Raw genomic sequence first — 19,142 nt, forward strand, 5'->3', positions numbered from 1 at the left:
GTCCGCATGTTCCAGCTGCCCAATTCTTTGTAGATTTTAAAAAAGCAAGCAAGCTATAATCCATTAAAGCTAATAATTTTCTTCATGTAACTGAGAATTAAAACACCTTTTGAATACAATTATTTTTAAATCAGTCTTAACAAAGACTATTCCCCAAAATATAGATTTTGAAAGAGTATCTCCCATCTTGTTACATAGCAACAGATTCACTCATTACCCATGAACTTTTTAACTCTTCAACCCAGCAAGGATTTCTTTTTATATAAAGTTATCGAGACATTTCATGAATGTACAAATACTCAGAAATAAAGAATGATGGAACATCAGTTTGTTATTGAGAGCTTAAAATCAAATGTGTTATCTGGGCATTCACTTAATGGAGGACTGGCACATCTCCCCAAAATAAAGTGAGAAAAAATAAACAGGGACCAACAACTAAAACCTTAGCTTTCCTGGAATACCAAGGTTGATACAACTTATAATGGTATCTTCCTACCACCTCCCTTGGATAGCAGCAGGACTATCCCAAATTCTAACTCAAATTGCACAAATCCCAAATTGCACAACTGAGGGAGCAGAAGATGAGAGCATCACCATTTAAGATATGAAATTGTTACAGCTGAAAGAGCAGATGGGCCTTGGAAAGAGCAGCCATAGAAACTCTCTCATTAATAATGCTCAAACTAAAGGCAAATTCTTAATCATGGAGTTATTAATCAGAGATGTTGAAGCTGCAGTTAAATATATGAAATGATCAAATTAACACAAAAGAGCACTTAGGATAACACATATTGTGGTTGTCTCCAGTCACTAAATCTGACAATGGTATTCTAAAATACCCTTAATCGATTGAAGAGTCAAAAAGGATTTATCTGGACAGGGCATAAACAAACATTTACGTTCAAGTGGTTACTTTTAAATACTATTAATAGTGGGTCTTTTTGTGACAAGATTTCACCTAGAAGGGCCCATCTTACAGCATACAATATTCCATAATTGCACAAGATCTAAATTGTCTGAATGATGGGACAAGAAAGTACAGGAACACTGAAGGCAACAGGACAGAAAGCCACAGAAAGACCCACTATCCTTCCTAGGAACTGTCTTGTGAGAAACATATAAATAGGGCTTTCTCATTCAGGGGGAGGGAGATAACCTCTGGAAATTTAGGAATGTAATTTTCTTAAATGAAGTCTTTTACTAGTAAATGTGATCAGGAGCAACAAATGTTAAGACCAAAACAGTGTTTTCCATCTTTCTACAGCTGTGCAGAAGATGAATAAATCACAAGGTCTCAAAGCTGCAGATCCTGATTACAAATGCACATAAAGATTATAAGTAGCATAGAAAGGTCATTTGATCATCTGTTTACCAAAATAATTAATGATTAAAATCATGGGAGATTTATCTAGGTAACCAAATAATTGAAAGCCCCATAAGCTAAATGAGATAGATACTCTGTTTTCATTATTATTTAATAATAAGTAGGATTAATCATGCGGCATTCATTGGATCAAGGCTGTACGTGTATGCCCAACGTCCACCCTGCAGGGAAACTGGGGATAGTGGGTCTCTGTGAGGGCTTTCATACTCTGAGAAGAAGGCAACATTACGGTCCTAAAAAAAAATGAGGAAACAAAAATAAGAAAACAGAACATGTTTACAGATGAAAAGGTAAAGATACAGAATGAAAGACACAGTAACCATAAACAATAAATGAAATTTTAAGGGTGTGTACAGTTTTGTGTCAGAAAGCAGAAGAGCTAAGAGCAAAACTTTTAACAATTAAGGAATGATGATCATATCAACATCTTAAAATGTTCTACATTCAGATGACTAAATTGTAAAAGTAATCTTCTAAGGAAGACAAGTGTAATACAATATAATTCAGTTAAAGTGATTTAACGTCTGGTGTTCCAAGCAATTCCTATTGGTAATGTCCATTACTGACACAAGGAATAATGCAGTGGAACTCAAAACCAAACAAGCTTTATTGTGTTCTTATTAGGAGAGTAAGGTATTGCAGCAATCAGATGTACAATGCCTTTACCAGAGCAAAAGCATTTTAAGTAAACCTATCCATTGCATGGTTTGAATTAAGTCATTAAATTGTTATTTTCTTCTGTTCTGAAGGCTATTATTTGTGTTTAGAATATAGGTGCTGAGAGTTAGATGTCAGTTGATTCTTCATGCAATGATCCATACTTGAAGGGTGAGCACTGTTCGTGAAAGTTCACTGCCTACTTAAAAGTTGCAAGGAGGACAGCAACACAAACAATCCTGATTCTGTCCTCAGTCAAACTCAATACATTTGCATTCTCTGGGAGCAGCCACAGCTCTGAATACACCTTAGCCTTTAAGTACATTTTAACCAGATATAGTACCACTACTATCACCCCCAAAGGACATCACTTATCAGAACATACATTAGAAATTATATCTGGGAGTCTCCTGGTCTGTGTGCTGCAATAGTTGGTGCACTACCCAACCAAGCATTGGAGGAGAACCATAAATTAATTGTATTGTGCTTTTTTAAAAATGGATAATGACTCTCGAGGGGTCTAGTAGGAAGTCCTGCAATATCCAACTGTAAGAGCTAACGTGCAGCCATCAGCAACAGGAATTCCTGCTGAACTTTCCTTCCACAGCTTGAAGTGCTCAATTGTTACACAGTGAAGATGCCTCAGTACATGCTGCAAACTCAAAGCAAGAATTCCCTAGTTAATTTGCTAGAGATCACCACATGATGGTACTAGTTTGGCAGACTGGTTTACAATGATCTAGTTTCATGCAGATCTCTCACAAATTTAAAGTTAGTTAACCAATATTATTAGTTATCTTTATTGACTGCACATTAAATACAAAATTACAGATTAACATTACTTCACCATTTTGTGTTGAGCTGAGTTGGAATGATTACATCTAGTGATGTCAGTCTATAATTACATCTAATCAATTTGCCTCATGACTTCAATTTGCCCTTTCTTTCATGCACCTTCATTATGGTAATGGATGAACATTTTTGCCTCATGATAGCGCTTCTTTTAATATATGATTACCATTAATTTACCATAGATTTTGTTGAAAGAATGCCAATGTAAATGTTTAACATTTCAGCACTAAAAAGGCTAACTACATTTTACTGCTGACCAAAAGATTTGTCCAATGACTGTAAGTGATTAGCACTCACAGCATCTTAGTCATTTGTATCAGTAGTCAATGATGGCACTTTGTATTTCAACTTTAGAATTGATGAAGGGACTTGCTATATATTTTCAATATTTTTGCTTTTCAAAAATTTCCTGCATTTCCAGAATTGTTTATTGTGAAGACAGGTTACCCAACGAAAGAGCTACAGAACGAGATTGAATCTTAGAATAGTAAATGCATGGCTGCAAGTTTCACCATCTTCCAATGCCAAGCACTAATTTATAGAAAAGGTCAATACTTTCTTCGGAGTTAAATTTGTGCTGGCAAAATGGCCTACATTTCATTTTACATTGCTAAATTGGCTTTTTGCTCTTTAACTCTGCCATTAAGGATTCACACTTGATAAACAAAATAATTAAAACGCACTCAGTGCTTGTTACAACTTAAAAGATAGTATTTGAATAGCTTTTTTTTCCATTACTTACACTGCTGACTTGGATCAGACTCTACGGTTGTCTTGACGTAATTGGAAGGGAATAAGCCATTCATTCCATTTAATTCTCCCTGCCACCAGTCTGGATCATCCTTGTTTATCACATTAATAAGCTGACCTTTGGAAAAACTAAGTTCATCTTCATTCACAGCAGTATAGTCATAGATTGCTATGACCTGACAGACTATAAGAAAGAAAAGAACATTTAGAATTTAAGTCAGGGTGCTGGAGAGAATCAGAGCGCATGTCTATTTTAATATGCGTAATTATTCCAATGGAGGGAGAAATGAAATGTGATAAAAGTTTGAAATTTAAAGAAATTGCAAAAGGACAATTTGAGCGTAAAGTAGGGTTTACAGGATAATCATTTATATTGAACGTGATCTTAAAGTACACTGTAAAAATTGAATTAGATTTCCAAACGTTATCAATTATTCATTCAACATCTTTTAGTCTTCATCAGAACACACAATTAAAGGTGTCTACCTTACAGTATTGCAGTAATAGCCTGGAATTCTCTCCCTCATGCAGTCACAAGGATTGATGAATCCAAAGAACTGGCCAAAAATACATGCCTTGTCAAGGCAAGCAAGGATGGATAAGGCAAAGCTTACATTACTGCACTACTCATCTACGAAATTTAGATTCAAATCACTTTGGTGATTTAAAAAAGAAGAGATGCATAGAGGGCATTGAGAGTACTTATGGCTTGAATTGTGTATGACAGCACTGGATGCAGGCTCCAAAAGCTTTAAAAGGAAATTGGATGAATACATGAAGGGAAGAATCTGCAGGGTTCTGGGGAAAAAAAGTAGTATGTAGGACAACCAGACTACTTTTAATGAGCAAATATCAGAATGATTGGAATGACCTCCTATCCTGTACCAAATTTCAATTCTAATTATTGACTCACTTTAAAGTTGTTCAGGAACAACAGTGGCCAACTGGAAGGCCATAAAAATTCAAATATTAAATACTTTCTCTAAATGATAGAAATAATAGGTCTGTGAATATGTTTAAGGCTTTTAAAAGATCTGATGATGATGGCCATCCTTTCCAAAAAGTAGTTCAGCTTTTCAAATGATTTATTTGTACCAATCTAAGAAAAATTAAATCACAAACCAATCTACTAGAAAAAATATTCTGCTTACCTGGAGGTGGAGCTGGTGTGGATTTTCCACTACTTTGCCCCAGTAATTTAACATGGCTTGCAGGAAACCATCCCTTTTGCCGCTTTTTACCTCTGGCCTGTAAGAGCAACAAGATGTTCAAAATAAAGCAAATCATAAAACTTGTTACTGACTATAGCACCTTATCAATGCTATATCCACTAATTACATTTTTTGACTGGACTCAAGTTAACATTGACGGGCACAAGGCATACTGACCTTGTACCGTCCTACAACCCATTTGGTTATTCAAACACAAGAGATTCCACAAATGCTGGAAATCTTGAGCAACACAAATAAAATGCTGGAGGAACTCAGCAAGACAGGCAGCATCTATGGAGGGGAATAAAAATACTGTGTTTTGTGCCGAGACCCTTCATCAGGAGCGAGAATATATGACAGCAATAAAATTCAACCAGCCACCATAACAGGCTACCTTATAGCAGGCTATTAAAATCTTGCACGGTCATTCAAACTTGCAAATACAAATCTAGGAGTGTTTCTTTTTTACAAATAATGCATATCTTGCATAGCTAAAAACAGACAAGGCAATACAAAATCAGGAGTGATTTGATCCTCTAAACTTGCTACACATTAACATTCAGAGAAAAATACTCTGTAGTTCTGTCAATAAACTACAACTTAAATATTTTACAACAATATCTTATCACAATATCTTACTACTCTTTTGGATTCAGATTGTCTTATTTATCACAAGTACATCGAAACATACAGCGGTATGTGTCATTTTCATTAACAGCCAACACAAACAGAAACAGAAAGAAAGGTTCTGCGGACAAGAACAAAATTCTAGCATGGTGCGTTGCTTCCTGGGTGCTAGGGGCAGGGACACCTTGATTGAGTCCACCGCGTACTTAAGTGGGAAGGTGAGCAGCCAGAGATCGTAGACCATCTAGGTGCCAATGACTGGTAGGAGAGGTGACAAGGTCCTGCAAAGTGAGTTCAGGGAGTAGGTGCTAAGTTAAAGGACAGGATCTCCAGGGTTGTGATCCCAGGATTACTACCTTTGTCATGTGCTAGTGAGGCCAGAAATAGGAAGCTTATACAGTTTAACATGTGGTTAAAGAGTTGGTGCAGGAGGGAGGGCTTCGGATTTATGGATTATTGGGCTCTCTTCCAGGGAAGATGAAACCTGTACAGGAGGAATGGTTTGCATCTGAACTGGAGGGGTACTAGCAGGAGTTATAAAGAAGGCAAGATAGTGGCTATACTTTATTAGGAGTGAAGAAATTTGGCAAGTCAACAAATACACTCAAAAATTTCTATAGATGTACCGTGGAGAGGATTCTGACAGGCTGCATCACTGTCTGGTATGGAGGGACTACTGCACAGGTCTGAAAGAAACTGCAGAAGGTCGTAAATCTAGTCAGCTCCATCTTGGGTACTAGCCTACAAAGTACCCAGGACATCTTCAGGGAGCGGTGTCTCAGAAAGGCAGTGTCCATTATTAAAGATCTCCAGCACCCAGAGCATGCCCTTTTCTCACTGTTACCATCAGGTAGGAGGTACAAAAGCCTGAAGGCACACACTCAGTGATTCAGGAACAGCTTCTTCCCCTCTGCCATCCGATTCCTAAATGGACATTGAATCTTCAGACACTACCGCGCTCTTAAAAAAAATATACAGTATTTCTGTTTTTGCACTTTTAAAAATCTATTCAATATATTTAATTGCTTTACTTGTTTATTTATTATTATTTTTTTCTCTCTGCTAAACTATGTATTGCATTGAACTGCTGCTGCAAAGTTAACAAATTTCACATCACATGCTGGTGATTCTGATTCTAATGTTCTGAAATGTGTATATTTCAAATTCTTATAATTTCTGTTATAAGTCATATGAGTGTAGGGTACCGATCAACACATGGAGTTATGACATTGTAGCCATTTGTGAGACTTGGTTGCAGCAGAGGCAGAACTGGCAGCACAGTTCTGGGATTACATTGTTTTAGACATGATAGAGCGGAAGGGATGGGGGGGGGGGGGGTGGCTGGCATTACTAGTCAGGGAAAATGTCACAGCACTGCTTAGTCAGGACAGACTGGAAGAGCTCATCTCGTGAGCCTTTATGGATAGAAATGAGGAATAAGAAAGTATAACCACCTTAATGCGATTATATTATAGACCACTCAACAGTTTGCAGGATTTAGAGAAGTATATTTATAGTGAGATCTCAGATTGTTACAATAGTTGATTTTAACTTTCCACATATTGACTGAGATTCCCATACTGTAAAAGGGCTGGATGGGAGAGTTTGTCAAACGTGTTCAGAAAAGTTTCCTTAATCTGTACATAAAAGTCTCAACGGGAGAGAGTGTGACACTAGATCTCCTTCTAAGAATGAGACAGGGCAGGTCACAGAAGTTTCTGTAGGGGAACACTTTGCACCTAGTAATCATAAAGCCATTAGTTTCAAGGTAATTCTGGAAAAGGATAGGTCTGGTCCTCAGGTTAAGTTTCTAATTAGAAGAAGGCCAATTTTGATGTCACCAGAAAGGATCTGACATGTATGATAGGCATAGGCTGTTTTCTGGCAAAGGTGTATTTGGTAACTGGGAGGTCTTCAAAAGTGAAATTTTAAGACCTTAAGTGGATTTATTACATCTGTATTTACACGTGTTACGAATGTGCCACAACTCTGAGGGGCCGAAGGGTACAAAGTCTCCCCCTCCTTTTTGGGAATCGCAAGATCGCTATTAATTCGGGTCTGGGACCCAGGAAATGAGAGAGAGACACGCAGAATCCACAAGGTTTGGAATGTGTGCTGGCCTCAGCGAAACAAAGCCACTGATAATGGCCATTGTCTCTTGGAGACAGAATTGTGTATTGAGTACTGTACTATTCATTGAAGCCCCTCAGGGGACGACCAGAGTGGGCTGGTTGAGGGATTGCATCATTCCAACCTGACTGACATCTGAGACCCCGTGAGTAAGGATAAAAGAGGGCCTGGGGAACAACCCCTTTAGACGCATCAGGAGAAATGCTAGAAATCCCGTGACAGTGTTTAATAGCAACAGCCGGTGGGGGCTTGTGTGCGTCCTCCCTTGCCTGGGTTGGTGGGCTCACCACGGAAGAACGGCTTAGCTAAAGGAGAGGCCACAAGTGAACGGCCACACCAACGAGACTCCGACGGATCGAAATCATAAAAGGAAAGCCGGCAAGTTTCTCAAAATCTCTCTCTCTCTCTCCAACTATTGCAAACCCAGCGGTCCCCAAAGGCTGCAGCCTGCATGAACTGAGTGACTTTTATATTTCCATCGGACAATACATTATCCCCTAGACAACGATAGAGATATTTCTTATTGAGTATTATTATACCCGCACTTTTAGATTTAGTATTGACGACGTATATTATCTGTATATTTGCATTGATATTATTTTTGTGTATTTTTACTAATAAATACTGCTAAAAATAGTATCATCAGACTTCAACGGACCTCTCTATCTTTGCTGGTAAGTGACCCAGTTACGGGGTTCGTAACACACGGGATACAGGCACAGAGTATATGAATGTGAGGCAATGCGGCAGTGAGGTCATGGACTCTATACAGATTATAGAGGAGGAGATGTTTGCTATCCTGAGGCAAATTAGGGTGGATAAATCCCCAGGCTCTGATAAGGTGTTCCCTTGGACCCTGTGGGAGGCTATACAACAATTTTCAGGGCCCTAGCAGAGATATTTAAAACCATGGGTGAGGTGCCAGAGGATTGGAGGATAGCCAGTGTTGTTCTGGTCTTTAAGAACGGCTCTAAGAATAAGCCAGGAAATTATAGACCAGTCAGCCTACCATCAGTAATGGGGAAGTTATTGATGGGTATTTTAAGGGACGGGTTATATGAGTATTTGGATAGACTGATCAAGAATAGTCAGTATGGCTTTGTGTCTAACCAATCTTACAAGTGTTTTTTGAGGAAGTTGACAGGCAAGTGGATGAAGGCAAGGAAATGGATATTGTCTACAAGGGCTTTAGCAAGGGCTTTGATAGGATTCTGCATGGGTGGTTGGTCAAGAAGCTTCAGTCATTTGGCATTCAAGACGAGGTAGTAAATTGGATTAGACATTGGCTTCATGGGAGAAACCAGAGAGTGGTAGTAGATGGTTCCCTCTCTGACTGGAGGCCTGTGACTAGTGGAGTACCACAGGGATTGGTGCTAGGTCCTTTGTTGTATGCCATTTATACCAATGATCTGGACGATAATATTGTAAACCGGATCAGCAAATTTGAGGATGACCCCAAGATGGGGGTGTAGTGGACAGCGAAGAAAACTATCAAAGCTTGCAACAGGATCTGGACCAGCTAGAAAAATGGGCTGAAAATTTACAAGGATTTTGTCGGGACTTGAGGACTTAAGTTATGGCAAAAGCTTGAATAGGTTAAGACTTTATTCCCTAGGATGTAGAAGAAAGAGGGGAGATTTGATAGAGGCATACAAAATTATGAGGGGTATAGATAGGGTAAATGCAAGCAGGTTATTTTCCTTTTTTTTGTATTTTATTTTTTTATTGAAGTTCATCATCAAACAAACATTTCCATAAGATGTATTTCAGACATTGTACCTATATATCATATAATCATATATATCACAAATCTCCACAAAGTATTTATCTGAGGTATACACTCATAGAAAAGAGTGGAAAGAAAAAACAAGCAAAAGGAAACTATGTACAAGTAGGGAGTGATTTTTTTTTAAACAACAGATTCATTGATTTGTGAGAATAAAATCAGGCCTATGAGGCATTATGCAGTTATACCATTTTTCCTAGTATGAATCAAATTGTTCCAAATTGGATAAAATTCTCTTAAGTTTGATTGGATTTAATGGCCCATTGACATTAAAAGAAATAAATTTTACCTTGTCCTTAGCCATCTGTATTTATCTGTCAACGTACCATTGAAATTAGAATAAAACTTAATCAATCTACTCCCTGAACAAATAAGAACCAAGAAACGCAAATAACAACAAAAATGGCAACGAACGTGTGATTCCAAGCCTGAGGTCTTTAGTAGATGACCCTGCGTTGCCTAGAGGAAGTGTCTAGCTGTGGGGGATAACCCCTCCTACTTGTGAGTTGAGGGCCCCCAATGCAGTATTCATAAAAGTCAGTGAACAAATCTATTTCACAGAAAAGATTTCCCTGTGTACTCCTTATATATATATATATATATATATATATATATATATATATATATATATTTATTTATTTATATATATATATACACACACACACACACACACATATATATATTCTCATTTTGGTGGGGGAAAAGGAGTAAGTCAGCGAATAAAGAATAACAACTAAGTAATATAAAATCCACATTATAATAAGTATTTCTTGAGATAGGTATATCACCATGTACTTTTGCTTCTGTTTAGGTTCTCAACATTTTTAAAGTTAGCCAAACCTTATGGCTCTTCTGAAGGGGGTGAGGACTGGCTTTGGGAAACTCCTGGTCTCTTCCTGATATATTGCTCTCGGCCTCCTCCCGTCTCCTACCTTCTCGATTCTCGCACTATTTCCCAAGTGGAGCGGGATAATTCCTCAGTCAGGCTTTCCTTTGTTTTGGTGACGCTAACGGGCAACTCTCTGGCCTTCATGTCTGCAGTCGCCTCTTCCACCGTCTGGTACAACCGCATCCCATTGTCATAAAACACTTGAAGTTTAGCAGGGTACGGAGTTTGAAATCTAATCTTGTTTTGCTTTAGTACTCGCTTTACTTCAGAGTATTCTTTGCGTTTCTGCAGGACGGCGGGGGGGTAATCTTGGTCGAAATATATTAATTTATCTTCATAAAACACTCTCTTCTTACCCCAGGCCCTTTGTAGAATCTGTGCCTTGGTGCTGTACCGAAGGAATTTAATTATTATTGAGCGTGGCTTTCTATCCTGGGTAGGTTTTGGAACGAACGCGCGGTGAGCTCTCTCAACTTCCAGCTTCATAACCGAGGGAAGATCCAGCGCGTCCCGCAGTAACTTTTCAACAAACTCCGTCACAGACGAGCCCTCCGCTCCTGTGGGAACATTGTAGATTCTGATATTTTTCCGCTGTGATCTTCCCTCCAGGTCAAGCAATTTACCTTCTTGGTGATGTATTATTTTTATTATCTTGCTCAGTATCCATTCCACATTTTGAACGCGATCTTCCACCTTCTCAATTCGAGTCTCTGCCACCACTATTTTTTGATTAACGCTGGCGAGCTCTGATTTAAAATCACAGAGCTGCTGTTTTATTTCTTTCTGGACCTCCATTATTTCTTTCAGGATTTCGAAGATATTCGCCGCTTCATCTGAACGAGGCCCAGCAGCCGCCTCACTAGCATGCAGTCGGGTCGGAGAGCCGCTCGCTGCACTCCTCTCGGACGCAGGCTCCGCAGTGTCGTTTTTTTATTTCCATTTCTTCTCCCCATTCTTGCCCCTCTTTTCAGTTCAAATATTTTTCAAAAAATATTATATTTGATGGGATAACGGGGCTTAATACGCATTTTTCCAGAGGAGCTAGTGACTTAAGCTGCCATTTTCGACGATGACGTCACCGGAACCCCGCAAGCAGGTTATTTTCCACTGAGGTTGTCTGAGACTACATCTAGAGGTCATGGGTTATGGGTAAAAGGTGAAAGGAGAAATGAGGGGGATCTTCTTCACTCAGGAGGGTGAGGAGAGCGTGGAACAAGCTGCAAGAATAAGTGGTAGACGTGGGCTCGAATTCAACATTTAAGAGAAATTTGGGTAGTACATGGATGGTAGGGGTATGGAGGGCTATGGTCCAGGTACTGGTCAATGGGACTAGGTAGATCAATGGTTCGGCACAGTCCAGATGAGCCAAAGGGTCTGTTTCTGTGTTAGAGTGTTTATGACACCTAAACCCACCACATCTCATCAACCAGTACTTTTTCATTCTTCTCATGCCCTTTCTCCCCTCTCCAGGCTACGCTCATTTTAAGATCTACACCCATCTGCCCCTCCAGCTGCCACTATTAACATTTAAATTTGAAAGGCCTATTTCCACACTTGTGAGTAAAGGAAAACCTGTGACAGCTCTACTCTCCCAAGCTTCTTAATTACCTCATAACACTCTGTCTGTGAAGGAGGAGAGTGCGGAAGGAAAAATACATGCACATGCTTGAAGAACTTCAGCTACTTTACAGCCCTTGTTCAGAAACTTTGCTCAAGTTTGAGGTGATAGACTGAATAAACCCGAGTTCCAAACAGATGGAGCAGGCAATCTGCTGAAGCTTCATTTCAGCTGTTTATTTTTGATGAAATTCCCTTCCATGAGATATAGGAGTGGAATTAGGCCATTTGGCCTATCAGATCTGCTTCATCCATTTTCCCACTCAGCCCCAATCCTCTGCCTTCTTTCCAAGCTGCAGAGCATGCTAAACATGGAAAATTATCGGTAGCTCTGGAAATACATGAATAATACCTAATAATGTCATGATATCTTGCTGTGTTCTAACAAGGAAGTGCCAGTTTTATGCATTTGTAAAAGATGAATTTTACAGTTTTTCTTCCCCACATCAACAAGCAAGTTCAATATCGCTTTAAATTTATAAACTCATTTAGTACAGATTTCTCTTAGAAACATAGAAAATAGGTGCAGGAGTAGGCTATTCGTCCCTTCAAGCCTGCACCGCCATTCAGTATGATCATGGCTGATCATCCAACTCAGAACCCTGTACCTGCTTTCTCTCCATACCCCCTGATCCCTTTAGCCACAAGGGCCATATCTAACTTCCTCTTAAATATAGCCAATGAACCAGCCTCAACTGTTTCCTGTGGCAGAGAATTCCACAGATTCACCACTCTCTGTGTGAAGAAGTTTTTCCTCATCTCGGTCCTAAAAGGCTTCCCCTTTATCCTTAAAATGTGACCCCTCGTTCTGGACTTCCCCAACATCGGAAACAATCTTCCTGCATCTAGCCTAGTGGTTCCCAACCTTTTTGTGGCCATGCCCCACCTAATCACCTCTAAAATCCTGATGCCCCCTGTGGTGATATATAATTCTTATTATTCAAAAAGTGAACTCCTATTCACCTGGAGGAAGCCTAAAAGACCATTAACTTGGTTTAAACAAGCTTCCAAAGAACATGGCATTCATGAAAGAGAAAAATAAAAGAACCAAAGGACTGTTAAAGTTCTGAGGAAGAAATTACTAAGAAATTGTAAAAAAAAAGAACATTAAGTGATATTAAAATAATAATAATAAATAAATAAAACAATGCCGATTCGTTTCTACAGCATACAAAGACAGATACACCATGTAAAAGAGATGACGCAATGTACACACCTTCACACCACCAAGAACCGAAAGCTATTGCAAAAAGCAGCATTGGCGCGACCTCGTACGAGTTTCTTACGCATTTGGACTTGTTCATTCGTTCCTTCCTACATCAGTCAATTCATTAATTTAATTATGAAAGCCATTTGATGGTTGTAATGATGGTGATACACTATATATACAGTACATACGCAATTACACATGTACATACACACAAGTATTTTTATGTATGCATACTGTATATACACATATGTATTAACTCGCACACACACTCATACACAGATTTACTAGAAAAAATTCACTGTTAATAACTCATTCTCGAATTGCCCCCCTTAAAAATCAAATTACCCCCCTGTGGGGCATACGCCCCACGTTGGGAACCACTGATCTAGCCTGTCCAATCCCTTTAGAATTTTATACATTTCAATAAGATCCCCCCTCAATCTTCTAAATTCCAGTGAGTATAAGCCTAGTCGATCCAGTCTTTCTTCATATGAAAGTCCTGCCATCCCAGGAATCAATCCGGTGAACCTTCTCTGTACTCCCTCTATGGCAAGAATGTCTTTCCTCAGATTAGGGGACCAAAACTGCACACAATATTCGAGGTGCGGTCTCACCAAAGCCTTGTACAACTGCAGCAGAACCTCCCTGCTCCTGTACTCAAATCCTTTTGCTATGAATGCCAATATACCATTTGCTTTTTTCACCGCCTGCTGTACCTGCATGCCCATCTTCAATGACTGGTGTACAATGATACCCAGGTCCTGTTGCATCTCCCCTTTTCCTAATCGGCCACTGTTCAGATAATAATCTGTTTTCCTGTTCTTGCAACCAAAGTGGATAACCTCACATTTATCCACATTAAATTGCATCTCCCATGAATTTGCCCACTCACCTAACCTATCCACGTCACCCTGCATCCTCTTAGCATCCTCCTCACAGCTAACACTGCCGCCCAGCTTCGTGTCATCCGCAAACTTGGAGATGCTGCATTTAATTCCATCGTCTAAATCATTAATATATATTGTAAACAACTGGGGTCCCAGCACTGAGCCTTGCGGTACCCCACTAGTCACTGCCTGCCATTCTGAAAAGGTCCTGTTTACTCCCACTCTTTGCTTATTGTCTGCCAACCAATTCTCTATCCACATCAATACCAAACCCCCAATACCGTGTGCTTTAAGTTTGCACACTAATCTCCTGTGTGAGACCTTGTCAAAAGCCTTTTGAAAATCTAAATATACCACATCCACTGGCTCTCCCCTATCCACTCTACTAGTTACATCTTCAAAAAATTCTATAAGATTCGTCAGACATGATTTTCCTTTCACAAATCCATGCTGACTTTGTCCGATGATTTCACCTCTTTCCAAATGTGCTGTTATCACATCTTTGATAACCGACTCTAGCATTTTCCCCACCACCGATGTCAGACTAACCAGTCTATAATTCCCCGGTTTCTCTCTCCCTCCTTTTTTAAAAAGTGGGGTTACATTAGCCACCCTCCAATCCTCAGGAACTAATCCAGAATCTAAGGAGTTTTGAAAAATCATCATTAATGCATCCACTATTTCTTGGGCTACTTCCTTAAGCACTCTGGGATGCAGACCATCTGGCCCTGGGGATTTATCTGCCTTTATTCCCTTCAATTTATATAACACCACTTCCCTACTAACATGTATTTCCCTCAGTTCCTCCATCTCACTAGACCCTCGGTCCCTTACTATTTCCGGAAGATTATTTATGTCCTCCTTAGTGAAGACAGAACCAAAGTAGTTATTCAATTGGTCTGCCATGTCTTTGTTCCCTATGATCAATTCACCTGTTTCTGACTGTAAAGGACCTACATTTGTCTTGACCAATCTCTTTCTTTTCACGTATTTATAAAAGCTTTTACAGTCAGTTTTTATGTTCCCTGCCAGCTTTCTCTCATAATCTTTTTTCCCTTTCCTAATTAAGCCCTTTGTCCTCCTCTGCTGGTCTCTGAATTTCTCCCAGTCCTCAGGTGTGCCGCTTTTTTTTGCTAATTTATATGTTTCTTCTTTGGACTTGATACTATCCCTAATTTCCCTTGTCAGCCATGGGTGCACTAGCTTCCCTGGCTTATTCTTTGGCCAAACTGGGATGAACAATTGTTGTAGTTCATCCATGCGATCTTTAAATGCTTGCCATTGCATATTCACCGTCAACCCTTCAAGTCTCATTTGCCAATCTATCTTAGCTAATTCACGTCTCATACCTTCAAAGTTACCCTTCTTTAAGTTCAGAACCTTTGTTTCTGAATTAACTAAGTCACTCTCCATCTTAATGAAGAATTCCACCATATTATGGTCACTCTTACCCAAGGGGCCTCGCACGACAAGATTGCTAACTAACCCTTCCTCATTGCTCAATACCCAATCTAGAATGGCCTGCTCTCTAGTTGGTTCCTCGACATGTTGGTTCAGAAAACCATCCTGCATACATTCCAAGAAATCCTCTTCCTCAGCACCCTTACCAATTTGGTTCACCCAATCTATATGTAGATTGAAGTCACCCATTATAACTACTGTTCCTTTATTGCACACATTTCTAATTTCCTGTTTAATGCCATCCCCAACCTCACTACTACTGTTAGGTGGCCTGTACACAACTCCCACCAGCGTTTTCTGCCCCTTAGTGTTATGCAGCTCTACCCATATCGATTCCACATCCTCCAGGCTAATGTCCTTCCTTTCTATTGCGTTAATCTCCTCTCTAACCAGCAATGCTACCCACCTCCTTTTCTTTCCTGTCTATCCCTCCTGAATATTGAATATCCCTGGATGTTGAGCTCCCATCCTTGGTCACCCTGGAGCCATGTCTCTGTGATCCCAACTATATCATATTCATTAATAACTATCTGCACATTCAATTCATCCACCTTGTTACGAATGCATTGACACACAAAACCTTCAGGCTTGTTTTTACAACACTCTTAGCCCTTATACAATTATGTTGAAAAGTGGCTCTTTTTGCTTTTTGCCCTGGATTTGCCTGCCTGCCACTTTTACTTTTCACCTTACTACTTTTTGCTTCTACCCTCATTTTACACCCCTCTGTCTCTCTGCACTTGTTCCCATCCCCCTGCCACATTAGTTTAAAGCCTCCTGAACAGCAGTAGCAAACGTTCCCCCTAGGACATTGGTTCCAGTCCAGCCCAGGTGCAGACCGTCCTGTTTATACCAGTCCCACTTCCCCCAGAACTGGTTCCAATGCCCCAGAAATTTGAATCCCTCCTCCTTGCACCATTTTTGAGGCCATGTATTCATCTGAAATATCCTCCTATTTCTACTCTGACTAGCACATGGCACTGGTAGTAATCCAGAGATTATTACCTTTGTGGTCCTACTTCTTAGTTTATCTCCTAACTCCCTAAATTCACCTTGTGGGACCTCATCCCATTTTTTACCTATATCGTTGGTACCTATGTGCACCACAACCACTGGCTGTTCACCCTCCCATTCCAGAATGTCCTGCAGCCGCTCAGAGACATCCTTGACCCTTGCACCAGGGAGGCAACATACCATCCTGGAGTCTCGTTTGCTGTCGCAGAAACTCATATCTATTCCCCTTACAATTGAATCCCCTATCACTATAGCTCTCCCACTCCTTTTCCTTCCCTCCTGTGCCGCAGAGCCACCCATGGTGCAATGAACTCGGCTGGTGCTGCCTTCCCCTGATGAGACATCTCCCCCCAAAGTATCCAAAACAGTATATCTGTTTAGGAGGGAGATGACCCCAGGAGACTCCTGCACTACCTGCCTACTGCTACGCTGTCTAGTGGCCACCCCTTCCCTTTCTGCCTGTGTAGCCTTTACCTGCGGTGTGGCCAACTCACTGAACGTGCTATTCACGACTTTCGCAGCATCGCGGATGCTCCAGTATGAATCCAATCGCAGCTCCAGACGCTCAATGCGGTCTGCTAGAAGCTGCAGTTGGACACACTTCCTGCACATATAGTTTTCAGGGACACTGGAAGTATCCCTGATTTCCCACATGCTGCAGGATGAACAAACCATGGGGCTGATCTCAGCTGCCATGACCTACCCAATACTTGCCTCAACTTTTGAAACTTTCTCCTTTGAAAGGAACTTACCCGGCCTTACCTCACTTGGAGTGAAGCTCGTCCTCAGCCTCTTCTCGTCAAAGCCTCAAATCTCCACTCCTTCACTGGCCCACACACTCACAGGCCGCTCCGCTTGAGGTAACCCTCTATTTATATTTTGAGCTTTTCAAACTGCTTGGTCATCTGACCTCGACTGTCCAATCAGCTGCTTTCTGCTGAGTCTGAGCTATTCAATCTTGATTGTCTAATCAACGGCTTTCTGCTGAGCTATTCAAATCTTGATTGACTTGACTGCACAGTCCAACTGCCAAAACTGCCAGAATCTCTCGAGTCAAAGCCTCAAATCTCCACTCCTTCACTGGCCCACTCACTGACTGGCCGCTTTCCACAGGCCACTCCACTTGAGGTAACCCTCTATTTATTTGTTTGAGCTTTTCAAACTTGTATTTTTATCCTGCAAGATATATCCTTGCCCTTGGCTATGACAACAGTGCTTGATGAGAATTGCACTTAGTGGCCACTTTATTATGTACACCTGCTCACTAATGCAAATATCTAAACAGCCAATCATGTAGTAGCAACTCAATGCATAAAAGCATGCAGGTCAAACGTCAAAATAGGGAAGAAATATGATCTAAGAGATTTTGACCGTAGAAAGATAGTGGGTGCCAGACGAGGTGGTTTGAGTATCTCAGAAACAGCTTATCTCTTGGGATTTTCACACACAACAGTCTCTGGAGTTTACAGAGAATGGTGCAGAAAAAACAAACAAAAAAAAATCCAGTCAGTGGCAGTCCTAAGTGAAAATGCCTTGTTAATGAGAGAGTTCGGAGTAGAAAGGCCATATGGGTTCTAACTGACAGGAAAGTGACAGCAACTCAAATGACCGTGTGTTACAACAGTGGTGTGCAGAAAAGGATCCCTGAACAAACAGCACGTCAAACCTTCAGGTGGATGGGCTACAGTGGCAGAAGACCACACTGGGTTCCTTCTTGTACCTAATAAAGTGGCTATCGAATGTATGTGTACATTGATTAGGACTCAGAGATAATATAAATGCCACATACAAAACAGAAATATCACAATGGTTGCAAACTAGGACTATTGGCCCAGAAGTAAATCTTGACAAACACTGATAAGATGGTTAAGTAATGAAAAAAATAAAAGAAATGAAAAAGCACACTATCATGTTCTGTAAGAACAAAGCAAACTGCAGATGCTGTGGTCAAATCAAGACATACAAAAATGCTGGATGAACTCAGCAGGTCGGGCAGCATCCATTGAAAGGAGCAGTCAACATTTCATGATGAGGCCAAACTTCGGTTGGAGGAACAACACCTCATATACCGTCTGGGTAGTCTCCAGCCCCTTGGTATGAACATCAAATTCTCCAACTTCCAGTAATTCCCTCCCTCTCCCTTCCACCATCCCACTTTCACTCTGTCTCCTCTTCTCGCTGCCTATCACCTCTCTCATGATTATGCCTTCTGCTACCCATAGTGCTTTCCCCTTAGATTCCTCCTTCACCTCTCCTGCCTATCCCCTCCCTGCTTCCCCTCCCCACCCCTTGATAGTTCCTCTGATTGTTTTTCACCTGGCATATTTCACCCTCCCCCCACCTTCTTTATAGGGCTCCTGCCCCCTCCTTCTTTAGTCCCAATGAAGGGTCTCAGCCCGAAACGTTGACTGCTCCTTTCAACGGATGCTGCCCAACCTGCTGAGTTCATCCAGCTTTTGTACATCATGTTCTGTAAATGTAACCTGAAGGTGCATTGTTAAAAATTTCACATCACATTCTAAATGCAATTTTATCAATGAGAGCCAATAACTACTCTTGAATTATCCTTTAACAGCCACATTTGTATTCCATTATGATATTCAGTTCTTATTTATAAAAGTCAATTTCATTTGTGAAGTCACCTTAAATATTATTTCATTCATGCCA

General features: G+C 40.4%; 1 protein-coding gene across 8 annotated transcripts in view; it reads right to left on the reverse strand.

Moving 5' to 3' along the window:
- LOC140733634 (intersectin-2-like) overlaps positions 1-19,142 on the reverse strand; it is a 216,579-nt gene that overhangs the window by 60,711 nt on the left and 136,726 nt on the right. For all 8 annotated transcript variants that reach the window (XM_073057231.1, XM_073057229.1, XM_073057233.1 and 5 more), the window contains 2 exons: positions 4,795-4,891; positions 3,636-3,827 (listed from right to left, as the gene is read on the reverse strand). In XM_073057231.1, coding sequence (XP_072913332.1) covers positions 3,636-3,827; positions 4,795-4,891 — 289 coding nt within the window. The remainder of the gene's footprint in view (positions 1-3,635; positions 3,828-4,794; positions 4,892-19,142) is intronic.

The sequence above is a fragment of the Hemitrygon akajei genome, chromosome 9 (genome assembly GCF_048418815.1).
Source record: "Hemitrygon akajei chromosome 9, sHemAka1.3, whole genome shotgun sequence".
NCBI lineage: Eukaryota > Metazoa > Chordata > Chondrichthyes > Myliobatiformes > Dasyatidae > Hemitrygon > Hemitrygon akajei.